Raw genomic sequence first — 26,805 nt, 5'->3', positions numbered from 1 at the left:
TTTAAGCTGTGATTATTATGGATGGAGTGGCCACCAGGGTACCTGTGCTTTTTCCGCTTTCCTCTTCTTTAGAAAGAACTCCCTCTTCCCCATCCAGATAAACCTTTTTCCGAAAGAGCTCTTTTGGAAAAAGGCTTCTTCCTCATAGAAAGAGGATTACCAGTGCTGGCAAAACCCCTCTGTTCTTTCAATTTACTTTCAGAAGAGCATGATTGCAATGTCAACATAACTCAGGTTTTGTCAGAAAAACGGCCGTTTTACCGACAAAACTCTGTGGTGTTGACATACTCTCCAGAGCCTGATCCTCTGCTAGTGTAAACTTCATAGTTCCACTGAAGTCAAAGAAGCTGTGACAGTTTACATCAGATGAGGACATGGCCCAAAGCCATGTAGTAGACAGAGTTTACAGGTTAAATAACTTTTTTTCTCCTAAGGTTACCTGAGTTGCCAGCACTGCACTGAAAGTTCAGTATCAGGTTGTGCTGGGAATACCTGCTCTTGTAAGCCATTTATTATCCAAAGCGCTACCAGATGTCCACCACAGGCACTCGAGACTTCAGACTTGCAGGCTTGTGAAAATTTTAACTTTATTTCTACCCACTAACGCTCAGTGTGCTTCTCCCTGGGGTTTGTGGTCACTCGCAACTTACTCTCAGAACGCTATGTGTTGCAACAGAAGGGCAGTAGCTTCCCAGTATTTGTTACCAATCTGTGGAGCTGGCCATCTGTCAGCAAAACAGGAAGGCCTAGGTTCCCTTTGTCTCCTGGGCTTGTTTTGCTATTTTAGGGAGCTTTACTTCTCCCTGTGTAGAAGAAAGCTGGTGTGGTCTGGAGCAAGGGCTCCTAAAAGAGTGAGGGCCAAAGACTGAAACTGCTGTTTTGCCCATCTGCCACTGCTGGAGGTGTATTCATTATTAATGGAGGTAGTGGCGGTTGCTGCTCAGATATGCAGCCCTGCCTGGGTAAATGAGACATTCTTCAGCAAATTGCTTCGTTTTTTGATTGCTGATTGTACGCGTGTCACCAAGCTGACTCAAGGTTCATCGATGCATGCTCAGTAAATTAGAAAGAACATAACTATGGATCAACCAAGAGAATGAATTCTGTGCCTACAATGACCCAGGGCCATTTAATTTTCTGCTTAATTTTGTTGCAGTCAGTTTGCATTTTGGGTTATTATGCAGTAGGAAATTAACAATAAATAACAAATTTGGTCCTCCTGTGCTTGTAATGATATTTTTATAAATCTTTGTAATGCTGTTTTTAAAAGGATCAAGGTCTGTGCCAGTCTGATACCCAGGTATGCAGGGAGGAAAATAAAGAGAAAAATACATTATTCTTGCCAGATAATCTTATAGTTAAATAGCAGAGGATTTCCCCCCCTCACCTCGCTTTTTGTCTTGGGTTTTCTTTTTTTTATATATGTATATATTTCACATTAACTTAATGTTTTTCCTCTCTTTCTTAGATTACTTGAGGAAAATGGAAACAGATGAGGCTCAAGATATGTCCCAGGTTTCAGGTGAGCTCCTTAAAGAATACATCTAGGATGAAAATCCTGAATCGCTGTTAATCTCTGTACCATAGTGCAGTGTTGTTTTTATTGTCATTATAATTGCTTTGAATCTTTTGTAATGCTAGAGTAGAAAGCAGGACATTATTAATGGTATCACTTAATATCAAGTCTAGTACTGCACAGACTTTTTTTAAGGGACTTAATAAATTAAGAAGCCAAGGAAAATATAAGTAGTTTTGCATTAAACCTACAGTAGTATATTCTTGGAAGCATGATCAGACTCATGTTGGGTTTTGAGGGGAAAAGAGAGCAGAAGATTGATTGGTACATGCCATTTTCAGGACAAATAAACTTCAGTTATGAAGGGAAAATATTCACTAAAAATTGCTCACCAAGTATGTTTTAATACCCTCTCCCTAAAAAAAACCCTTTTATAATGTTATTGGGCTTTGAAAGTATAGACTGGATTGATACATAACTGGGTAGATATTTAAAACTATAGCATCAATGGCATTAGACTTCAAGGCCCAGGATTATTTTATTCCAAGGTATCAACACTTTGAGAGAATGTGAAAATGTTGCTTGAGGAGGCTCATATAATAAATGGAAGAGTTAGGCCTCTAAAATTTGCCCTCTGGATATTATACTTAGGAGTCTACAAGCCCTGGGCATACCATTTCCCCCCATGTTACTTCCCTTGGCAAAACTGGAAATATAGATTATCAAGATAATACTATGCTTAGTACTAAAGTGCTCCATCTCTAGTCTTAGGGGAGCCATACAGTTTTCCCTCTCCATAGGTTCCCTAATATTTGAGCTCAGCAGTGATAAATGACTTTAGTTTTCACTTTTAGTATGCTGTCTAGAACAGGTCACCTTTGTTCAGTGAGGTCTCCATCTTGCAAAAACTTAAGCAGGTAGCTTACTTTAATAGACAATGGTCACAGTTAAAATTAAACATCTGCGTAAGTGTTTGGAGGATCAGAACGCAAAGACCACCTGTATATGATCAGAAAATGGTCTTGAACCATAGAACATGACAGAACATTTTATCCTTAAACCCCACCTGTAACTATAGTTTTTGTCTATTTTTGAAGGACAAATTATAAAGTAAATTATATAGATACAGAACAAAAATTGTGTATGTGATACAAAATTTTGTTTTTTAGAAATCTCTGTTTTCTCCTCAAAAAAAGAAAAAAAATTATTTTAAGATGAAAACCTGATAAGTTTAAAATAAAATGGTTGTGTCTCACGGAACTTTCTGTTTTGATTTAAAACGCCATTTTCCATCATAGTTTTCCACAGAAACTTTTCAGCTGTTGTATTTTTCTCAAATAATTATTCTCATTTTTATATTATAACTAAATATACCGAGCAACACAATTTCATTGCATACTGTAATAATTAAAAACTTGCTATCTATGACACTGCTGTGCCATTTTGACACCTACTCTGCCGATTGGGAAAAACAATGGAGTACAGATCTTGTATTCCTTATATAGAGGCAATTGTTAAGATCTGTTTAGACTAGAGCTTTTAGTTGTGTTGTGATTCAAATTCAACGATTCTGTGTGCTGCAGAATTGCGTTTATGGGTGCCTCATAGGGATTGGGTTCTACTGGGCCCCAGGGGTGCTGGAAACAGTTGTGTCATTCTCCACCTCCGTGGCAGCATATATCCCAGTGGAGAGCCACACTCAATGTCTTGGTGCTTAAAATTGCATTAACTTGAACTCTACATTCACCCCTTCTTGCAATGGCTGGTCAGAGGCAGCATCACTCCGAGGCAAACTCCTGCTGTGAGGAGGAGCAGTGTGATGGGCTTGTTCTCCATGGAATGGACCACTTTTGCTTATGGGTTAGGAGGCCACATTCTCTTCCTTATTCCTTGATGGGAAGATCTGAAAGAAACTCCAGTAAAATTTCTAAGGGTACGTCTACATTAAAGAGAAAGATCGAAGCTACCTCTGTCGATCTTGCAGGGTTCAAATTAGTTGGTCTAGGTAAGACAGCTCATTTGAAGTGAAAGGGGCAAGTATTCTGATGGTGGTGTTGACATCATCCATAGATCAACCATTGATTCCGTAAATCATTTCGATACCTTATTTTTCCTTGTGGTATTAGTATATATTTGCTGCATATAGCAGCATGGCCTAGTTTTAATGCCACGCAGAGTAGCTTGTGGTATGGAATGTTCTCCTGAGCTCACTAAAGCAGTTGGATGCTGCTATATCCCTTGAATGGGTGCTACTTATTTCCTTCCCATAGGGTTGGCAAGTTCTGCTGGCCAGTGGGCATGACCTGAAGGGAATCATGCCCTATTCAGGTTCCATATGCCTCCAGGTACATAATTGCAGGGCAAGGGTGCTGTAATATATGTTGGGGACAAGCTTGGCTGTTGTACAGTCCCGGAATTGAGGGGATCATAAATGCAGCTGTAAATTGCCTTGGTTCTCTTTTCCTGAAGTGTACCTACTGCTCCTGAACTATCAAAGCTGAGCCACTGCCAGGTGGCCTGCTGTGCCACTGATTTTTGCCTGGTGTCAGTATTTATGCTGTGAAAAGTAGGTATAAAGTCCCATTCAAATCAGAATGGTTGCATTTGGAAGCTATTTACTTTGCATAGTGGTAATTGGCACAAGGCGTGTCAGTGACTCAGGCCTACAGAATCAGGCCCACAGAATATAAAATGGGCATAAGTGAGATCAGAGTCAGGCCCTTTCTGTTTAAAACACAAATGTGCCCACTTCTTGGAATTCGGTGACGGTTAGCTCCTAAAGGAACCAAAACTATAGTAAGCTCAGAGTGCACCTTTTTTTCTCCTGAAAGTGATATTTCATGAGACAAGCAGTTGCAGTTCTGAAATGAAGAGAGAGCTGACGTACATTTAACCGTACTGTATCCGGCACTCAGGCAAGAGAATCAGAAAACACAGATAATATCTCACTTAACCAGCAGTGTAAATCCTGCTGTTTTTTCAGGTCTAGTTTGGGTCTAACAGTTGAGGGAGAATGAAAGCCAGTGTGAATGTTATCACCACTATCACACAAAGATCTCTCTAAGGAACCTCTGTAGTTCTCCATTTTTGCCATTTGTTGAGAAAACAGGGGAAAAGGTTTTGCTTTTGATACTATAGGCTAGATTCAAAGCTAGTGTAAACAGGCATTGCTACATGTAGCTCCAGTTCCTGGGTCTGGTTCTCTTATTAAAACAGTGTAAATTGGGAATAACTCCATCAATGTAAGTGACTTTATACCAGTTTTTAAAAGTGGCATATGGAAAAGAAAAATTAAAAGCAAAATGTTTTTTAAGTACATCAGAATCTGGAAGCTTGTTAAACAACCAGTGGGGCCTTTTGACGATCAAGATGCTAACGGAGCACTCAAAGATGATAAAGTCATTGCAGAGAAACTAAATTAATTCTTAGCTTCAGTCTTCATGACTGAGGATGTTAGGGAGATTCCCAAACCTGAGCCATTCTTTTTAAGTGACAAATCTGAGGAATTGTCCCAGATTGAGGTGTCATAAGAGGAGGTTTTGGAACAAATTGATAAACTTAACAGTAACAAGTCACCGGGACCAGATTACATTCACCCAAGAGTTCTTAAAGGACACGAATATGAAATTGTGGAACTATTGGTCATGCAACCTATCCTTTAAATTAGTGGTCCCCAATGCGGTGGCCGCGGGTCCACTGGGCCATTTCTGTGCGCCTGCCAAGTGATAGGGGCCGGCCCCGCCCTCGGGCATGCGGTGCATGGGCGGTGCCAGCCCCATGGCACATGAGCAGCACCGGCCCCGGGTACGCAGCACATGGTTGGTGCCGGCCCCGGGCATGTGGCGTTTAGGCGGCCCCACCCCCGGGTGCGCGGCGTGAGGTCTGTGCCGGCCCCGGGTGCGCAGCACATGGGCTGCCCCGCCCCTGGATGAGCGGCGCGAGGGCCGTGCCGGCCTTGGGCTTGCAGCATACGGGCGGCGCCGACCCGGGCGCGCAGCACATGGGTGGCCCTGACACCAGGCGCATGGTGCATGGGCACTGCCAGCACCAGGGCATGAGGCACAGACTCTGCCTCTGGGCACGCAGCGCATGGGCGGTGGCGGCCCCGCCCCTGGGAGCACGGGACATGGTCTGTTCCAGCCCCGGGCGCGTGGCCTATGGGCGGACCCACCTCTGGGCGTGCAGCACAGTTGTGGCGCCAGCCCCGGGAGTGCGGCGCATGGGTGGCGCCAGCTCCAGGCACGCAGCGTATGGGTGACCCCACCCCCAGGAACGTGCATAGCCTTGCCCCTGGGCGCATGTGTGGCCCTGCCCCTGGGTGCCCGGCGTGTGAGCAGCTCCGCTCCCGGGCACCCGGCAGCCCCAAAAGGTTGGGGACCACTGCTTTAAATCAACTTCTGTACCTAATGCCTGGAAGAGAGCTACTGTGACGCCAATATTTAAAAAGGGCTCTTGTGGTCATCCTGGCAATTACAGTCTAATGTCAGTACTGGGCAAATGAGTTGAAACTAAAGAATAAGATTGTCAGACCCATAAATGAACATGATTTGTTGGGGGAACGTCAACATGATTTCTGTAAAGGGAAATCATGCCTTACTAATCTATTAGGGTATGTCTACACTACCCCGCTAGTTCGAACTAGCGGGGTAATGTAGGCATACCGCACTTGCAAATGAAGCCCGGGATTTGAATTTCCCGGGCTTCATTTGCATAAGCTGGGCGCTGCCATTTTTAAAACCCCGCTCGTTTGAACCCCGTGCAGCGCGGCTACACGGGGCACGAACTAGGTAGTTCAAACTAAGCTTCCTAGTTCAAACTACCGTTACTCCTCGTGGAATGAGGAGTAACGGTAGTTCGAACTAGGAAGCCTAGTTCGAACTACCTAGTTCGTGCCCCGTGTAGCCGCGCTGCACGGGGTTCGAACGAGCGGGGTTTTAAAAATGGCGGCGCCCCGCTTATGCAAATGAAGCCCGGGAAATTCAAATCCCGGGCTTCATTTGCAAGTGTGGTATGCCTACATTACCCTCCTAGTTCGAACTAGGAGGGTAGTGTAGACATACCCTTAGAGTTCTTTGAGGGGGTCAACAAACATGTGGACAAGGAGGGTCCAGTGGATATAGTGTACTTAGATTTCCAGAAAGCTTTTGACAAGTTCTCTCACCAAAGGCTCTTAAGTAAAATAAGTTGTCATGGGATAAGAGGGAAGGTCCTTTTATGGATTGATAATTGGTTAAAAGACAGGAAACAAAGGGTAGGAATAAATGGTATGTTTTTCAGAATGGGGAGAGATAACTAGTGGTGTCCCCCAAGCATCTGTCCTGGGAATTATCCTAATCAACTTATTTATAAATGATCTGGAGAAAGGGGTAAACAGGGAGGTGGCAAAATTTGCAGATGATACTAACCTGCTCAAGATAGTTAAGACCAAAGTAGACTGTGAAGAGCATCAAAAAGATCTCACCAAACTAAGTGATTGGGAAACGACATGGCAAATGAAATATAATGCTAATAAAAGTAATGCACATTGGAAAAAATAATCCCACCTATACATACAATATGATGGGGACTAATTTAGCTACAACTACTCAGGAAGAGAGATCTTGGAGTCATTGTGGATAATTCTCTGAAAACATCCACTCAGTGTACAGCAGCAGTCAAAAAAAGCAAACAGAATGTCAGGAATCATTAAAAAAGGATAGAGAATATCTTATTTCCTCTATATAAAACCATTTCTGCCCACATCTTGAATACTGCATCCAGATGTGGTCATCTCATCTAAAAAAAAATATTGGCATTGGAAAAAGTTCAGAGAAGGGCTACAAAAATGATTAGGGGCTTGGAACAGGTCTCATATGAAGACTTGGACTTTTCATCTTAGGCTGTGTCCAGACTCAGGGTTTTTTTCGAAAAAAGTAGCCTTTTTTCGAAAAAACTTCCCCTGCGTCCAGACTCAAGCAGCGTTCTTTCGAAATTAATTCGAAAGAACGCGGCTTTTCTTTCGATGGTGGTAAACCTCATTTCACGAGGAAGAATGCCTTCTTTCGAAAGTTCCTCTTTCGAAAGAAGGCGTTCTTCAATGTAAATAGGGCTTCTTCAAAAGAGAGCATCCAGACTCACTGGATGCTTTCTTTCGAAAAAGCAAGCTGCTTTTTCGAAATTTCTCCGTGCAGTCTAGACGCTCTCTTTCGAAAGAGGCCTGCAGTCTAGACATAGCCTAAGAAAAGAGGAGACTAAGGAGGGATATCATAGAGGTCTATAAAATCATGACTGGTATGGAAAAAATGAATAAGGAAAAGTTATTTACTTGTTCCTGTAATATAAGAACTAGGGGGCACCAAATGAAATTAATAGGTAGCAGGTTTAAAACAAACAAAAGTATGTTTTTCTTCATGCAGCATACAGTCAACTTGTAGAACTCCTTGCCAGAGGATGTTGTGAAGACTAGGACTTTTTAACAGGGTTAAAAAAACAGCTAGATAAAGTCATGAAGGTTAGCTCCATCAATGGCTATGAGTCAGGATAGATAGGAATGGTGTCCTTAACCTGTTTGTCTGGAAATGGATGACAGGAGAGGGATCACGTGATGATTACCTGTTGTGTTCACTCCCTCTGGGGCATCAACATTGACCACTGTTGGCAGACAGGATGCTGGGCTAGATGGACCTTTGGTCTGACCCATTATGGCCGTTCTTATGTTAATATGTAAGACAAACTTTTTTCTTTTGTCTTGCATTTTTGTGTAAGTAACAATATAGTTACCATTCAAATAACTGTAAATCTTCAGAAACCTTTAACTGATATTGATTTCTAGAAAAATAAAGACCAGTATTTCTAAAAGAAAACATTCACTGTCTTTTTAATAATACTTTGGGCTTCTAAAGCACCTTTCTGGCCTGAACATCTGAGATGTCAAAACATTCTGTGGAGGTGCTCTGTGTTTATTGCCTTCATTGAGATGAAAAAACATCCACATGCTACTTGGATTGGTTCTGCAAGTGTCCAGAAACTCCTGTTTGGTAGGTCAGTGCTATCATTCCTATGATACAGATGGAAAAACAAGTACAGATGTTGTGGGCCTGATTCTGCAAAATAAACAATTTGCAGTATTTGCACAGGTATTTAGGGCTAGGCATTTGAGATCCTATCTGCAGAGCTACATTTGGATTTGGATACCTAATTTTAGATACCCAAGTTTAAAATTTTTGGCCTAAGTAACTTATCCAAGGCCATCCAATGACTCAGTGGCAAAGCCAGGAATAGACCTCAACATTTCCAAAAGTCTTGTAACATTTTTATAAATAAAGGTGTGTTTTAAGACTTTTTAAAAAAATTCACACCCAAATGCTAGACTGAAGCGTGTGTGTGTTTCACACACTTTGAGCAAAACTACATATAGGAGTAGAGAAAACGTGTAGGATTTGGATGTTTGTGACGTTTTAATAGCCCCAGTGCCCACTACTTGTACTACAATTGAATCCCTTACATCTGTTGTTATTCTGGACATGCCTGATAGAAATTAAATGGAGAACTGTTTCTTTTCCCCCTTTCCATTTTTAAATTCATCTGCAAGAAATGTTTGTGAGATTGCATATCTGTAAGATTACCATGCAGTAGTGATTTTATCAGAGTGTGACAATTTAGATGTAGTTAAGGCATGAAATAAGAATATCATGCTCTAGAATTCAAGAGAAAAAGCTCTAAAAACACAGTAATTATTAAACTAGTATTTTTACCTAGTCTTTTCATATACAAGGATTGCTCTGTCATGTGCAGTAGGAAAAAAGCCAGGCTTCTGTGGCAAGAGTTATTAAAATTAGCAAAGTGGAATTTCCTTCACTCCAATCTCTCAAGCAAAGCAGTGTGCTATTTGTGTAAACAGCTCCACTACAGACCACTGATTTACACCAATTGAGTGTCTAATCTTTTAATAAAACGAAACACGCCAGTACCCATATCCATCTTACAAACCTGGTTAAATGCTGTGAACTACCAGCATGCTTGCCCATTTAAATTTTTTTGGAATCCCAGAAAGAGTCTTCTAAAGATGTGAGAAGTAGGTGCCTAAATTGGGAGTGGGGGAGAGGAATAAAGTTTTATGCTTTCTATTATAATAGAATGTGGTGACCTGCAATGCCAGCTATCTATTTAAACTGGTGTTTAGAAACACAAGCCTGATGCTTTTTATGGTAACTCTTCTCCCAAATATATAGTAACCTGGTATATGTGGGCTTAAGCTCATGCACCTGAGAGTACAATAGGGCCTTGGACTTGCAAGTGGCTTTTAATTTATTTATTTTTAAGCTGTTTTGTGAAGGAAAATCTAAGACTGGGGGAGATGGTTCTCATTGGAATGACCCTTGCCCATAAGCTAAATTTCTTTGTTTTATTATTCTTATTTGAAATAGCTCAAATGTGTAAGCCACATTGCCTCACTCTCTGCCTTCACTCCATAAGATGCAGCTCAGCTTGGCAAGTTGTGACTTGCAGTGGAAGAGTGGTTGGCAGTTCTTAAGTTCCTTAAATCCTGTAAAGCAGTGAAGGAAATCACAGGGCTAACTGAACAAAAGGGCTGAGCAAATAATAATTGAAACAACATTTTAATTAGCTTACTTCCTGCTTTTGTTCTTTTTTGCTTTGAGCCCATGCTTCTTTTCCCTCATCTAACCCATCTTCACTTGGGCGGCCACATCCAGTCACTATTATTTGTCTCTTTCTGTAAATACCATGACAGAAATTAGAGATGTGGAAGACATTTTATCTTAGATAGTCTGTCCCTCTGCCAATGCGAGGATTAGTCCGTATGGTTTATCTTGAAGTTTTTTATCCACTGTAGCTTTAAATGATTCATTGGATGCTGCTCCAGCTGCTTCCATTGAGAGACTGTTGCATAATCTGATAAATTCATCAAGAAATTATCAACTTTTTTTCTCATTCTCACTTTTATTCCCTTACACCTAATTATGTAGCCACAAAATCCTTTCCTCACCACCTTTAAATACTTGTAGATGATCTTCATAAAAGGCCTTAAGCAATTAAAGCTGGTAAAGTTACTAGCGTTACACTAGCATAAGAGAGATCAGAATCCAGCCCATTGTCTTTCTTGTTCTTTGTTTCATCAGAGAATTGTCTTTTAATAATGGTGGTCTAAATTAATCTCCCAGATAACTCAATTGGCTACAGCAGAGTTGAACCAGGCCTGGATTTGTCCAATAGTGTTTAAAACCATTATAAGAAGGACTTTGGCAAGATTATGCATGCTAGACTACCAGATACTGTTATTTATACTATTATAAAAGGAGAAGTGTCCATCACGCTGTCTGTCACACAGAACATTTGTGAAGACTTGAGAAGTTTCTAGGGGAAGGCAGGACCCATCTACAGCTCCACTCCCTCCACTGAGGCCCTGCTCCCACCACAGGGAGGGAAGGAGGAGGAGCAGCATGCCGAGCTCACACGCCCCTCTTTCCCCCCACTAGGGGGAAGGGAAGAATGTGTGCGCACCAGTACTCCCGGAGCAGGGGAGAGGGAAGAGGCCACACGGCTTGAACCTCCCTGCCCCTGGGAGCAGTAGGGAGGGAGGAGGCCACGTGTATGTCTGTCACAAGGGGACAGTCAATTCTAGTATCTAAAATGAATGAAAACTAACAGAGGAAACTCACCATCTGATAGTGTAGTAATTAGGGGTAGAAATATAAATTTTTAAATGCATTGCATTTGGAACTGAAATGTTATTTTTTTTTATTTAAAAAATGGCTATGGAACTTGATTTGCTTATATTACAAAAAGCTTGCATTCAGGCTATTGGATGGCTTTCACTTTGTCAACAGGAGATCCCAAAACACAAAGTACCGTATATTCCGGCGTACAAGACGACCTCTGAAGTTAAAAAACATCCCCCAAAAATCGGGGGTCGTCTTGTACGCCGGATGCCCCGCCGCCGGAGCCCCTCCGCGGCTTTGAAAGCCTCGGGGGAAGCCGGCGGGGGGGCATCCCAGGCGCGCATGGGCTGCCCGCCCGCCGGAGCCCCTCCGCGGCTTTGAAAGCCTCGGGGGAAGCCGGCGGCGGGGCATCCCAGGCGCGCATGGGCTGCCCCCCCTCCGCAGCCCCTCCGCGCCGCCGCGGAGGGGCTCCGGAGGGGGGGCAGCCCATGCGCGCCTGGGATGCCCCCCCGCCGGCTTCCCCCGAGGCTTTCAAAGCCGCGGAGGGGCTCCGGCGGGCGGGCAGCCCATGCGCGCCTGGGATGCCCCCCCGCCGGCTTCCCCCGAGGCTTTCAAAGCCGCGGAGGGGCTCCGGCGGGCGGGCAGCCCATGCGCGCCTGGGATGCCCCCCCGCCGGCTTCCCCCGAGGCTTTCAAAGCCGCGGAGGGGCTCTGGCGGGGGGGAGCCCAGGCGCTCCTGGCGGCTTTGCTCCCGGTGCCTCTGGTCTGCTGGGGACCATCTCCAGCAGACCAGGGACACCGGGAGCAAAGGAGGCGGAAGGGCGCTGGGGTATAAGATGAAACCCTATCTTTTAATTAAAAAGATAGGGGGTCGTCTTATACGCCCAGTCGCCCTATACGCCGGAAAATACGGTAGTATCCTGTTGGGTGATACTTGATCCTGGTGCAGTGCACTGGAATGAATGAGAAAAGTCACTGGGAACTGAGGGAATTAAGTATGTTATAGGGTGAAGCCATTTTTAAGGCTTGAGGCGGTATTTTGAGCCAGCCAGTAAAAGCTCTGGCCAAGAGTGAAGCCAAGCCATAGCCCCTAGTCATTTGCAAGGAGAGCTTTTAGAATGGTGGAATGCAGCCTGCCGCCCACAGGCTGCATGTGGCCCATCATGGTTCTATGTGTGGCCCACCAGGCTTTTTGTTTACTGTTGCCCACATGCAGGGTTGCCAGATTTTGCTGGTTTCCATCCAGGTAGGTTTTTTCCTACCAGTATTACTAAAATGAAAAGCATGTAAAGCCAGTGCCCGTGGCATGAAGTGCGTACTGATTGCACACAACGTTGATAGTGTGAGGCATGTGCTCCCTCTGCGGCCAATCAAAGCACTGCTACAGTTCAGTTGACACACCCTGCAAATTGTAGGTACACATGTGCACTTAGCAAAATTACCCTATACCGAGAGACCATCTTGGTTACGAGAATGTTGCAGCCCACTGAGATGAAAGAGGGCCACTTATTGAACCCACTCACAAGCCTAGGCTGCCCTTTGCTGGGTTAGAGCATTTGACAGTATAGCTTTGATGTTAGTAGGTGTGGCACCAGAGCAAAAATCTACTTACCTTCATGTAGCACCCATAGAAAAAAGGAAAGTTTTTGGTAAACAGCATCAAATAGTTACCTTTATAATCTGTAATTGATTGTTTTCTAGACTGGATCTTTTGAGTTTAGCAGTACATGTCATGAGTACCAGAAATGAAGCTAACAAGCTTAGTATAGCTAAAATAAATCTAGCAAGGGTGTTCCCTAATATACACTTCTTCCATGCATATAACTCCCACTGCAGGAGGAGTTTTTCATGCAGGAGGAGAGCAGGCTAAGGTCCTTATAAAGTTTTTTATCTATTCCCACCAATATTATTAATCTAAGAAACATTCTTTTGTGATTTAGGAAAGGAAAGTCCTCCAATAAGTGATGTCCCAGATGATGCAGATGAGCCCATGCCTGTACCAGAAGACCTTTCAACCAGTACAGGAGGACAACAGAAGAATGATAGAGCTTTGGGTAAGATGGTTGATCTGCTGTGTTTAGAAATATTAGTTCAGTATAATATTGAAACAAATCATTGTATAGTTGACTGGTATACTAGGAAGTCTTGAGTCTCTTCATCCCCTTCAGCAGATGGTAATTCAATGAGGTTGTTCCCTGCTTTTCCCCCAGCCATCACACAGGGGAATGCCATCTGAAAAAAGGAATTAGAAACATCCTGCCACTTTGTCTCATTTCTCTAAGCATGACTGGTGGCGTGCCTCGCCCTGGAGGAGCTGACACCCTTCTCATTCTGCACAGGAAACTGTTGCACTGTAGCGATCAGTAGTAGATTATGCAGCATGTGGTTCCAGGGCAAAATAAAACATACTCCAATTTTGTTAACATGTGGAAGGAACACTCATTTTTCTGCTCTGAACATTAGGTTGGCCATGAGCACCTAGGCTCTGTGCTCTGTGGATTTCTTCAAACTCTTCACATTACATAATACAGTTTGCTCATAACTTTCACATTTGTTGGCTATTTATGTCCAACCTTTTTACAGACTGCTTGGCAGTAAGACTTGTTGTGTCTATTGAGAATACCCTGACAATCACTTGAGTTTCTTTTTCCTGTGTAATCTGCAAAATGGCCAAATCCATAAACTCACCATTAATCATAAATCAGACTGCTTTGCAAAGTGCTGGTACTAAGGGCTGGTCTACATGCTGCTTTAGTCCACATAAAAAGAAAGCGAATCCTAGTGAGCAGTAGCATGTTGCACACTAACTAGTCTGTGTGGAGCCTACTGGTGTGCACTGCAAGTCCCCCAGTGTTCATTATTAATGTAGCACTGTTTGAAATGGAGCAATGTTAACATGCATGAATGAAGTCTTTAGTGCCCGCTAGTAGAGTCCACAGTTAGTGTGCAACTCGCCAGTGCACACAGAATTTACGTGTGTCTGATTTGCACTAATGCCGTGTGTAGGCAAGCCCAGAATCATTAACTCACAGCCCAGGGTATAGGATTGGGCCTGCTGCTGCCTGTTCCAGGTATATGCCTATGTTTACCGTGAGGCTGTGTCTACACTGCACCCCTTTTCCGGAAAAGGGATGCAGATTAGACACTTTGGAATAGGCAAATCCGCGGGGGATTTAAATATCCGCCGCGGCATTTGCATTAACATGGCTGCCGCTTTTTTCCGGCCTGGGGATAAGCCGGAGAAAAGCGCCAGTCTAGACGTGATTCTCCGGAAAATAAACCCTTTTCCGGAGGATCTCTTATTCCTACTAAGAGGAATTCTCCGGTTTATTTTCCGGAGAATCACGTCTAGACTGGCGCTTTTCTCCGGCTTATCCCCAGGCCGGAAAAAAGCGGCAGCCATGTTAATGCAAATGCCGCGGGAGATATTTAAATCCCCCGTGGATTTGCCTATTCCAAAGTGTCTAATCTGCATCCCTTTTCCGGAAAAGGGGTGCAGTGTAGACACAGCCTGATAGAGTAAAATACTCGCAGATGCCTGTGCTAATGCTTGTCTCCAATAGGGTGACAAACAGAGGAGGAATTTACAGAGCCATGAAATCAATATTTCCTCTGTCTCCAGACTTGGGATTTATACCAGGAAAAGCTGAAATGTTTCTTTGGGTAGCAAAAGTCAACAAATATTAAATTACCCTCCTTGCCTCTCAGCCAGCCCCTGGGGGTTAGTAAAACCCCCTTGATTTTTACCGAGGTGCCTGAAGATGGGTTTATTTTATGGTAACACTTATAGAATACCCCAATAGAGATCATGGCTCCATTGTACTAGAGGCTATATAGACTGAATTTTGAGAGAGTCCCTGCCTAGAAGAGTTTAGAATCTAAATAAAGAAGACCGGGTGGGAGGGGAAAAGGATTCACACAAAGGTAAAATGGTTTATTGAAGCTGACCCAGCAGGCAGTGGCAGAGCAATGAGCAGAACCACCAACCCAATACTGATGCAATATTTTTCATTTTGTTTGGTGATTAAGCAAATATTCTCAAAAGTTGGAGCATAAACTTAGGCTTCTAAAGCCATAATTAGGCACCTAAAATACAAGTGCTCAGCTAGGTTTTCCTACTCTAACTGAAGCTATTCCTGGAGAATTTTTTTCCCAACATGACATCATGTCTTTTTCTTAAAATATCCTAACCAAATCTCCAGGATTGCTTTCACTAGTCTCCATGATTGAAAAGGTTGGCAGCCCTATGCTCAGCAACTTTGAAAATCAAGTCACTTATTAACTGAGGAGTTTAACTTTAGGTACCTATTTTTGAAAATGTTGGCCTTTATATCTTTGTTCACATGATCAGTAAACTGGACCTATCACTCCCCCATGATAACCTGCTATTGCAACTCATTCAAATTTTGATTCAAAACCTCCTAATCAAATAACTGGCATATATAGATAACTAAACTAGCTAATATTTTATGACATAGAATGTCTGCAACCGCACATGGAGGATGCAAAATGGGCCATGCTGACACCTACCTTTTGGGGGTGGTGCAACTGTCTTATAGGCTTCTCCGCATGCCTGTGGTAAGATTGAAAAGCAGCACATAGCTACAGGGAAGGTTTTTTTTTTAAACCCAAGCATTGTTCTTGGGGTTCCCTAAACAATCAAATATATCTCTTGTCCTCATAGAGTCCCAATAGAAAAACAGTTCATCATCTTAACTACAGCATATCTTTGTACAGTTAGTTGCATGTTTCATCTATGACTGTTGGGTATCAGGGGTTACATTCTTGCAAGGAAAAGTCTCATTGCCCTATATAACAACAAAGACAATTTGCAATACTCTGCTGTCTGTGCGCTATTCGTGATAGGCACTGAATCCAACCCTTACGTTGTTTCTCTAGACTCCAGAGATGGATTTGCTTTTATCCTTTCCAATCTTTTCTCCTGGAACTAACCATAGATTTTCTTTGAAAATTATAGTTTCTCATTTAAAAGACCTCTGTTTCATAATAACTACCCCATATTCCACACAATCTTAGTGCTGCCTTTTTTTTTAAGATGGCATTCATAATAAGGGGGACTCTAGTTCTGCTTTCATAACACTTATCAGTGCATGTTTCAGGGTCCCTCCAGCTGCAGAGAGAGGCATTTTGTTTATCATTCCATCTTTGTCAGAGTTAAGTACATGACTTTCATTTCCCATTAGCAAGGCTTGGCATGCAGCATCCATTTTCATAGTCAGTGAAATATGGCCTCCACAGGCACTTTGGTTTTATAAGGTGGCTCCTCAAGCCTGCTGAGGCTCAGCGGGAGCAAAATGGGCAGTTGCCCCAGGGCCTGGTGTTTCAAAGGGCCAGGAGCTCCCAGCCATCGCTGCTGCTACTGTGACCACGGCAGCAGCTGGAATCCCCTGGCCCCTTTGAATTGCTGCTGGTGCTCCGTGCCAGGTGCTCCTTGTGGCTGTGAGAGCTGGTGGGGGGACCCAGTGCTACACTCCAGGTGGAACTAAGGGCTGATTGCCCTCAGTCATACCCCTCTACCTGGGGCACCATCCCTTCCACTTGTGTCCCCCATGAACTAGGAACATTAGATGAGGAACTTTAAAGGGATGACATACCTCTAAGGTTGACATGTTCCAAATGGACTATTTGCTTAGTCAGATTTGTAGTTGAAACATGTAATCCCATACTCAGAAAGTTAGTTATCTTTATTTGTCCATTTAGCATGTTAAAGTTCAAAAGATCAAGCTTTAGACAGAACGATAGGCACCTTACTCCCTTTGTGCTTATGAAAATCTCCTCTCCCAAGCGCTCCTGTGCTAATCTGAGAGTGGAACCTTATGCTGCAGACCTGCTAAAAAAGGAATATACTGAACTCTCTTCCCTTGACAGGAAGTGCTTGCTGCATTGATTGGCCAATGCTTACTAGACTGTTCTGGGCATATGTGTGAATAGTAGCAGATAGTGTCAAGAATGGGGAAAAAGAACAATAGATCAGTAAACATGAGCCTACATGCCTGGGAAATGCCCCACATAAGCGCTTCTTTTCTTTGGTGAACACTGTGCAGGTACTTTTGCCTATACACAAAACATTCTTGTTTATATGTCACCAACTCAAACAGAAGTGAAGGTATGGTTGGTTCCTTGATAGCCGTAAGCAGCAGAACAAAATTCACCAGCTAAGCTTTTCTTTAGTGAGGAGTGATGGGGGTATGTGTCTGTCAGTTTTTGTATGCCCAACTTGAATCAGCTTGAAGGGACCCAGATTTTAAAGTGTTAGTGCTCAGCAGTTCATAAAAAACTTCAGGCCTCTTTTAAAGTATCTCAAGATGAACACTCAAAAATGGAGACAACTAAAATCTCTTTCACTTTTGGCCATTGTGAAAATGGTAGGGCAGCTTTGAAAATACTCTATGCAGAAGTAAACGGATCACTGGCCTCTGAGAATACCCTAAACCAGCAGAGCAAAGCACTAATAAAGAGAGTCTGGGGACTCTCAAAGATGTCATTTTATTTCCTTCATTAGCTTGCCAGCTTCTTTATGTTATAACTTCTGGATCACTGTGATATTGAATAGCTTCCTCCCTCCACTTCTATTTCTGCTGCCCTGTCTACCAAATCTCCTTCCTGCCTTTCTTCTCCACCCTAGATTTCCTTCTTGTGTTGATCTGGCACCTGTAACTAACTAACTAACTAACTAACTAACTAACTAACTAACTAACTAACTAACTAACTAACTTTCTTTCTTTCTTTCTTTCTTTCTTTCTTTCTTTCTTTCTTTCTTTCTTTCTTTCTTTCTTTCTTTCTCACCAATAACCATCTACTCTTGAGTTTCAGGATCTTTACTCCTAGAAACCAAAGGTGAGATTTAAAAACGCCAAGATGATGTAGGAGCACAAGTTCCATAGAAAGCCACTAACTTGTGCTAAGTCACATAATGCCCACTCAGGTGTCTCACTTCAATGAGAGTTTGAGGGTCTGAGCCTTGGGCCCTTTTGAAAATCCTGCCCTTTGGAGATAAGTGTTTTGTAACCTTGTATAGATGCATAGTCCAGCTTCCCCTGTTTAACTGTTAATTAAAAAGCTGACCTGCGACATTTGGTCCCCACTTGCCCTCATTCTGGGTTTGTAATAAGAATTTAGAGCAGCTGCTGTGCACTGTCACCATTGAACTTGCATTTGATAGGCAGTTACGGTTTTAGAGCTTCTCTGCCCTAATTTGAGCCATCTGTAGTCAGCCATTGATGTGCAGACCACTAGTCAAGCCCCCGTTTGCATTGGTGTAACTTACCTTCCTTTCCACCGGTGCAAAATAAATCTTCCTTTGCCTATGTTAGTTTACATAGGTGCAGCTACATCAATGACTGGTCACTGATGGCTACAATGGAAGGTATATTCCAAACTCAGATGAGGCTCCAGAAAGAAACTGTGGGCCCAAAATTCACTAATTTTCTGATCTGCTGCCTGTTAAAGGTGGGTATTCATGTTGCTTACTCACAGCAGCGGCATTAAACATTCATTTCAGAATCAAATGGGGGCAATGAAGAGAACCAGTGGCTTTGTAAACAAAAGATAAAAATGGCCTCTATCCCAGTAGCAGGTGATTGCTATGGGTTTGGAATTCATAGACCACAAGACCCCTTTTTACTTGCCAAAGAAAGTGGGAGAAAACGCCTCCCCCGCATGTTGAAATGCTGACAGACTGTGAAATAAAATGCCCAAAGTAATAGGTTTTAGAGGTCACTGGGGGATCACTCTTTTAACCCAAAGCATGATGGATTTTACTATAAACTAAAAACTCCAGTCAGTTTTCTCAATCCTTTTAAAAAAAACAAAAAGGGGGGATGTGGATGGGAAGGGTAGAGTAATATCTATCCCTCTAATATGAGTTTGTACATTATCTCCCTGCCAGACACCTAGGCTACGTCTACACTGTTCATTGTTGTGCAAGAAGATATGCAAATGAGGCGCGGCGATGAATATCCTTCTTGTGTAAAAAACCTCTCTTGCACAGGAGCCATTCTGCCGCTTATTTTCAGGAAGAACAGGTCCTGTGCAAGAGGGGTATTTTGCGCAAGAAGGAGCAGTGCAGACAGCTCCTTCTTGCACAAAAGTCCCTTCCGCAAAAATGATGGCTCATTAGGTATGCAAATGAGGCACGGCAATATTCGTCACTGCACCTCATTTGTATATCTTCTTGCACAACAATGCACAATTTGCAGTAGGAGCCTGCTTAGATACTGAACCTCAGCACCTGGCACTGCTGGGACACATCTCTGGTATCCTTTTTTTCCAGCCACCTTGACAATTCAGACACTTGTATCACTGCCTTATTAGAACTGGTCAATACCAGGATTTTTACTCCAGGATGCCATGGTGTTTTGTTTGTTCTAGAACACTTCAGCACCTGGCAAAAAGGATACCAAGGTACATAGGTGTCTGAAGGTGCTTTCTACTGCAGCTCAACTTTAAAATAGTTCTGTGGCAACCCACAAATAGGTGAGTGCAGGCAAAGAAAAAAGTGAGGGAAGGATGCTACGAAAAGAGGGAGGCAAGGCAGGAAAACCAAAGGGTAAGTGCACAGGCCAATTGGTTAAGATAAGTTCATATCACTCTGTCCAGTTAATTGCTATTTTGACAGTGGAACTGTGGGCCCAAAGCTATAAAGCATTTAGGAAAGCAACAGAACTAAACTCTTTACGGTCACCCAATATGTCTCATCCAGCTAGACTTTGGTGTCCCATAAGGGTGTGTGCTGTGTATGTATAATAAAATACTTTTGTTGTGTGTAATAGCTCAGAGAGAAAGAGAATGAATACAAAGCTGCAGTATGGTGTAACGGGTTCACTTCCATCAGTTTGGGATGGCCGCATTGCTCACATGAGTGACAAAGCACTGAGGGAACTGTGTGATCATCCCAAATTAGTGCTGGTAAAGCCTCGTATATTTTCAGGGCACCAAAGATGTAAAATAAAAGCAACTTCAGAAATGTTTTGGGAAGTTCTCTGTTAAATCTCCACACCAGTGCCAAATTTCTGCAGTATCATGAATCCAGCTGAAGTGGTTTCTGACAGAGTGGGAAACCAGTATGTTTTAGAAACTTTTTAAAATAGGGAAGCTGGGAATCTCCCCTCTCATCAAGGATAAAGCTTCCGTTTCTTCCCCTGAAGAGGCAAGAGACACTAGACTTTAAAAGGTCACTGATGCACATCTGAATATTGCCTTGAGTGGGTACCTTGACAGTATAAATGTTTGAAACATTTCACATTTGGGAAGAAAGTTGGAAATATTTTTGTAGAGTTGGTTCTTATTTTTAAAATATGTCTGAATGAAACAGCTCAGAGTTTTTGTATATTAGAGAAAATAGGGTGGAGCTGGGTTAGTGGGCAAAGTACAAAAAAGACTGTTAAAGGTGCATGATAAATTACACAAATATTATTACCACGGAAGTGGCGGGGGGGGGTGTTTGTGTGATGTATAGTTATGCACTAGGCTTGCAAAATGGTATTTTCCCATTGGATAGAATGAATCAGTGTACTACATATGTATTTGCTTCACTCCAGCAGTCCATGTACTGATGTGATGGTTGTGGAAAACTGATGAAATTCTGAAGGATTTTGCTGTGCTGCTGTGCATGTGCAATACAGACAGGTGATGGGTATTTTCAGTAGCTTATAATGCAGACTCATAGGTACAGATTTCCATGAAGCCAGTGAAAAATACTTCCCCGAACCCTGCCAAATTTCAAATCCTGCTGCAAATAATGGAGGAGTGACAACTTTGCAAAATTGCAGGAATTGTCTATAATGGCAAATGTTAGGACATTTAACATACGGTTTTGCCATATTCCTACCATAACACAGGACCCTGTGGACAGTAAATCTGGAACCTACCATAGAACCTGTGTCAAAGTCTGTTCTCTAATTATAAACAAGTGGCCCTCTTGTCTTCAAGGACCTCCTTGAGACTGTAATTTATCTTAAATAGGATAATCCTTTAAGTAGAGGAATGACTTATTTACTCAGAACACAAGAACCATTCTGGGTGGTGGAGGTATTTTTTTTTTATGAAAGTGGTGTAATTAGTAGAACTAATGCCATTTTAAGGGTGTTGAAGCATTGCTGAGCACAGTACAAATGCCCACTGGCAAATTTCATTACTCTGCAAGGGAAGAAACAAACTGAGTGTTACTTCTTCACAGTGGAAAGCAAGAGAGCAGTGAGCTTTGGCTAAACTGGAAATAAACAGCTATGTGGCTTGTAAGTACGGATACTGCGCCTGCTGATCTAATCTACGGTTAAAGGAAGTTGTTTTTTTTTAATCTGCGAAGCACATCTCTTCTGCTCTGATAAGCCCCATTCTAGCTGGGGAGTTAAAATTATCTAGCAGGATCTCAGCCATGGCTGCAGCAGAGCTCAAACATGTAGAGCTTTTGCTGGATGTGGGGGAGCAGATTTTAGACTGGCGAGGATCTTTGTGACAGTAGATAGTTAAACCTCAGGTTATTTTAAGGGATTGACTGTGTATAGAAAGCTTGGATGGGTCTTGGGTCCACCCACTTTTATATTTATTATTTGTTGTTTACCATTTGGCTCAGCCTTGCTCTCTCTAGCCTGTACAAGTTCTGACTAAACCTGAGCAAACAGTAAGTAGGGTTGTCGCAAGGCGAGAAAATGATTGGTCTGAGCTGTAATGCAAAGAGCAACTGTTGCCTGAGCTTTGGAGTAAGCTGCTCACTCTCCTATTTCTCGTGGCATATTATCTTACTGTTGCACATGTATCACTTTGACTAAGGTTGGACTGCGTGACTTAGGGACAGATTTTCAAAGATAATCAGGCCTCTGAAAGTTCAGATAGGCACCGAGTGGGATTTTCAAAAGTGCCTAGGAATGGAAGTACCATTGCTTTTGAGAATCCCACTAGGCGTGTGTCTGCATCATTAGGGGCCTGAATACCTTTGAATATTTGACCTTGTTTCTAATTAGGGGCTTTAGCACTGGTGTGCTTGCACTGATTCAAACCCCTAATATCGATGTGCGTATCCAGAGCAAAATGGAGCTTGCACTTGCACCAGTACTACAATAAGTTGCACCAATACATCATGTCAGTGTAGCTGCACCAGGGCAAATTTCCCTAATTTGGGCAGGCTTTACATTTCTGATCAGGAAGGGGGAAAAGAAAAGTTTATTTATTCCAGTTTCCTTTTCTAAATCCTTGATCCCTTAAAGTCCATGACAAAACCCCACTGTGGTCAGTGGGAAAGAGATGTGTCCCTGTATCTTTCCAATTCTATTAACTGAAGTCCCCTCCAATCCTAATCAAGATGGATCCCTGTAGAAAAATTGCGCACCAAATGCAGAAGGTTGAATTCCTAGCAGCACACCTTTTGTTCGGGATCACTTTTCATTGCAAACTCATGAGGCTTTTATTTATGGAGATAGGGTGAGGAGAACAGGCAGTTGACTTGTGAGCTAGAAGGAACCTCTTCACCAAAGTCATGTCCTAAGGAAATGACTTGTAGAAAGTCCAGCTTAGATCTCAATTGTATATGCTCCCAAGTGAGTAAGACAGAGGAAGAAGCAGGAAAAGCTGCACAGGCTGTACACGACATTAGAAAATCCCTGCCCCTTCCGCCCTTACCTATAATGAAAAACTTGTATGCTGTAAAAGATGCACATGTGAGAGAACCAAATATTAGGGATAGTGCTTTTTTTTTTTTTTTTTTTTTTTTTTTTTTTTTTTACAGTTTGCTTTTATTTCCTTGTTTTGTTTACATCTTTAGGATAGAGATAACATTTTCAAAAGTGACTTAGGGTGAAATTTTGAAATTTTAAAGATATTTAGGTGCCTAAACATGCCTAGTGGGATATTCTGAAGTACCTAGTGGCCTAACTCCTATTGAAAGCAATGAGATTTAGATTCCAAACTGTCTTTTTCTGAAAATGGGAGGTAGGTGCCTGAGACAATTAGGCCCAGATTCTCAAAAATATTTAGGCATTTAACCCCCATCGAAGTCACTGGGAGTTAAGTACCTAAATACCTTTGAGGATCTTGACCTTAGGAGCTTTTGATAATGTTACCCTGGATGTGTAGACAATTCTGTCTATAAACCAGACTGCTAACTTGCCATTAATTTCCTACTGAACAGATTTATTTGTAGTTGCTGACTGTCACCTTTGTTCCTCTCCTGCCCCTTAGACCAGTTAGGCAGAATTTTTCTTCCACTCTCTAAAGTGAATTAGCAGAGAGTTTTAAAAACAGAAGAAACTTGTGTACTCACTAAAACATGTAAGTAGAACTTAAAATTGTAAGCCAAATTTTCTGCCCTGGAAAATATATTATTTTTGAGGAAGTTGCTCTTACAGAGTTTTCAGTAACCTTGTTTGCTCTGAACTATTATATGAAGGAGATAAGCCTTCCTTTTTGGGGGGGGGGGGGAGAGGAGTTTTAACAGAAACTGTGTCCCGCAAATGATCAGAGAATAACTGTACAAGCTTTTAGCCCTTCTGGACAATTAGAATTTGAGGGAATAATCTAACAGAAATTTCTAGTGAATTTAAAGGAATGTTTTAAGTGAATTTGGAGAGGTTTTTAGCATTTTTAGCATGTGTTGTAATTTATATAAGAGGAAATATTAATTGACCGTATTTCATCATAGTGTTTGCAACAGGCTGTGATAGCAAACATCCCCACTTGGATGGATGTGAAGTGTTTGCTTCTTTTTGTTGTCTTTTTTGAAAGCCAGTGGTTCTGTGTCTTAATTTTGAATCCTGATGCAATTTTGGGGAGCAAAAGATTGGTCCTTTGTCTTTCAAGATACATTTGCATCTCAACATGGTGTGAGCAGGGTAACAGGCATGTAATTGCTTGGTATAGATACATTTTAGTGCTTGCAATGGTATCAGTAGTTGATGTTAAAAAGGAAAGTCTTCATTTGCACTGAAATGAGCATTGTTGGCAAAGGAACATTGCTAAGCCTCATCCATTCATAGTGGACAGTCTCTCTCTCTCCCTCTCTTTTTTGCAAAAACAAGGTGGGTGAGGTAACAACTTTTATTGGACCAACTTCTGTTGATGAGAGAAACAATCATTTGAGTCACTGAGAGCTCTTCTTCATGTCTGGGTAAGATACTTTGAGCAACACAGCAAAATTCATGGTTGAACAGCCTGTGAACAAATTTTGTCTGCCTACATGACAGTCTTTTCAGAGAAGACCGATATGTGTGTCTTTCTTCCTGTGCATGTTAAGAGGCCCCCGCTAGAAGTCAACTGACAAGTTGAATCCTACTCTTCTGCCTGTGAGGTTATTGGGTTGGATTCTTTAAACTGCTGCTCCTGCTTCCTGAGATGATTTACCATTGGGAGAGAGTAGGCATTTAGCTGTGGAGAACAACTTTGATTTACAGCTGTGTTTCATAGGAGCCTTGATGGTACAGGCTCTCTGGGGAATGTATTGTATTGGCCATTTTCCCACCTTAGCCAGCTTTGCCTGAACCAGCCAAATGCCAATCACTCTGCTTCATCATAGAACCTTTTGCCCTCCCTCCCCACGTACTCTCTCCTTTGCTCATGATTCTACCATATGTTGGTTACTGTAGGTGCACAGCTCAGGTTTCCATTGGAAGCCAACATAAGCATTGACTAGCATGGGAATTTTGACTAATACTGCAGACTTCCCCCCTCATTAGTTTGTACTATGGTATCACAAGGACACTCACACTTTCCTTTTTGTAGCTGTATTGAACCTTTCTCTCAGACTGAACAATTTTATCAATGAAATATGACTTGGTTGAAGTTAGAAAAGAGTTATTGAACTAAAGGGATTGCTGGAACTTTTTTATACAGCAGGTCTAGGACCATACTGTTCTAGAAAATGAAGTGGGAATTGGACTTCCCTGTTTTGTCTTGTTGGTGCCTGTTTGAACACACAGGAAGTAAATATAACAAATGTTAATAGACTAGCTAGAGTGCACAATGACTGTGAAGCCCATCACATGCAGAAAGCAAGGAATAAATAATGGTAAAGAGGTATTACTGGTGTTATGGACACATTTGCTTAATCTTACCATAGCATTGCAAGTAGATCCTAGTAAAATTGGAGTCCTATAATGGGATTATTGTGGTTAACTTGAATTTTTTGCTCCCTGCAATACAGTGCAGGAAATGTCTTATTTTGTTAGTTCTGTGATTACACATTAATGTGCCTCCCTCCAAGCCATTGCTGAGAGATTTTTAATTTAGAAATCCTTGTCTTAATTTATTTTTTTAATTTAATTTTTTATGTTGCCCACCTGGAAGCTTGAAATGACAGTGTTTCCAGTGTAAGTACACACACACTTATGTTTAGTAACATTATTTGGTGTTTTGTGTAAATATATGTAAATACACCCAATGCCAACACATAATCATACATTACACACATTTTAAAATCATATCACTCATCCACAGATTTATTGGTGTAGAGTTCCTCTTGAAGGCAGAGCTTCTCGCAATTTTTTAAAGAACCAAGGGCACTGAGGTGTGCATTTTGCAAAAGAAATACAAATATCAAAACAGATGGTTTCAAACACCAAAGAGGAAAAGATTAGTTGCTGCTAATTTAACAGTGTCCCTTCTAACCTGACAAAGGTAGCATTGTAAATTCTTGTGGGAAGTGGGCAGGAGCTGGGGAGAATACACTTACTTTTTAGTTTTATATTCACTGCATCTCTTACAGTTTGTGTGAAAGCAGTGTGCCCATGAGCGCTGTGCTGTGAGAAGAGGAAGGGAATATGAAAGTAAAATGGACCAGAAAAGTCTTTCTTTTAAAGAAAGGAACAAAATCAACAAAGCATGCTACACACCCTTGCCTCCCTCCCCACCCTTTCTTTAGAACCCCACAGGTCCCTGTTTCTTCCTGCCGCTGAGCACCGTACTCTGCTGCATGGGTTTGAGACAGTCATTAGAGGAGGCATCAGCTCTTAGGGCCAAATTCTCCTCCCACTCACAGTGGTGTATATCAGGAGTGAGTGACTCTGTTGAAGTCAGTGAAGCCATGCTAGAGTAAGTGAGGGGACATCCAGGCCATCACAGTCCTCTCAGCAGCATCTACTGCACAGTAGAGGATAGAGGGCATCCAACAGCAGCATGAATGCCAAGGGAGTTTAGCTGTTGAAGGTAGAAGCTTGCAGAACAGCAAGTATCCCTTAGGATCCAAAGGAGTGGGAACAGAGTTGACCATGGATACTCTGACTCCATAGGTTTAGCCCTTGCAATCTCTAAGGCCCCAAATAGTAGTTTTAGGTGGACGCTGTACTTGGTTTCCTGGACTCCCTGTTCCCTTTTCACAGATAGGGTTTATGGGTGGAAGGGCAAGTTGCAGTCCTCTGTCTGACGCAATGCTACTCGCCTATGCTATTAGTATTGGACCCAACTGAAGTGAAGGCAGGTTTTTTTCAGTGAGAGCAGGATTATCCGTTAGGTGCACAGAACCTCAGATGCTAAGTCACTGACTGATGTATGTGCTTTATTTCTTAAAGCAGTTACACTGGGTGTTGATCAAGTAGAGACAGAAGAGCTGTTAATGAAACTTTAAAAGGTTAGTTCATAATATTCAGCTCTTAACATATTTCTTTTAGATCTAATTTTTACTTTT

At 42.3% G+C, this 26,805-nt stretch overlaps 1 protein-coding gene and 1 long non-coding RNA gene across 10 annotated transcripts in view; both read left to right on the top strand.

Annotated features, from left to right (window-relative positions):
- Window positions 1-26,805, top strand: part of IKZF1 (IKAROS family zinc finger 1) — a 102,702-nt gene that overhangs the window by 12,863 nt on the left and 63,034 nt on the right. For all 9 annotated transcript variants that reach the window (XM_075921674.2, XM_075921678.2, XM_075921683.2 and 6 more), the window contains exons 2-3: window positions 1,469-1,522; window positions 13,115-13,228. In XM_075921674.2, coding sequence (XP_075777789.1) covers window positions 1,469-1,522; window positions 13,115-13,228 — 168 coding nt within the window. The remainder of the gene's footprint in view (window positions 1-1,468; window positions 1,523-13,114; window positions 13,229-26,805) is intronic.
- The window catches only part of LOC149525363 (uncharacterized), a 34,650-nt gene continuing 22,448 nt past the window's right edge, over window positions 14,604-26,805 (top strand). Inside the window, exon 1 of the long non-coding RNA XR_016348913.1 lies at window positions 14,604-26,748. This is a non-coding gene — a long non-coding RNA (uncharacterized LOC149525363). The remainder of the gene's footprint in view (window positions 26,749-26,805) is intronic.

This window comes from Pelodiscus sinensis, chromosome 2 (assembly GCF_052426305.1).
Source record: "Pelodiscus sinensis isolate ZL-2025 chromosome 2, ASM5242630v1, whole genome shotgun sequence".
NCBI classification, from domain to species: Eukaryota; Metazoa; Chordata; order Testudines; family Trionychidae; genus Pelodiscus; species Pelodiscus sinensis.
Note: the sequence above shows the minus strand (reverse complement) of the source record. Positions and strands in the feature narration are given on the sequence as shown.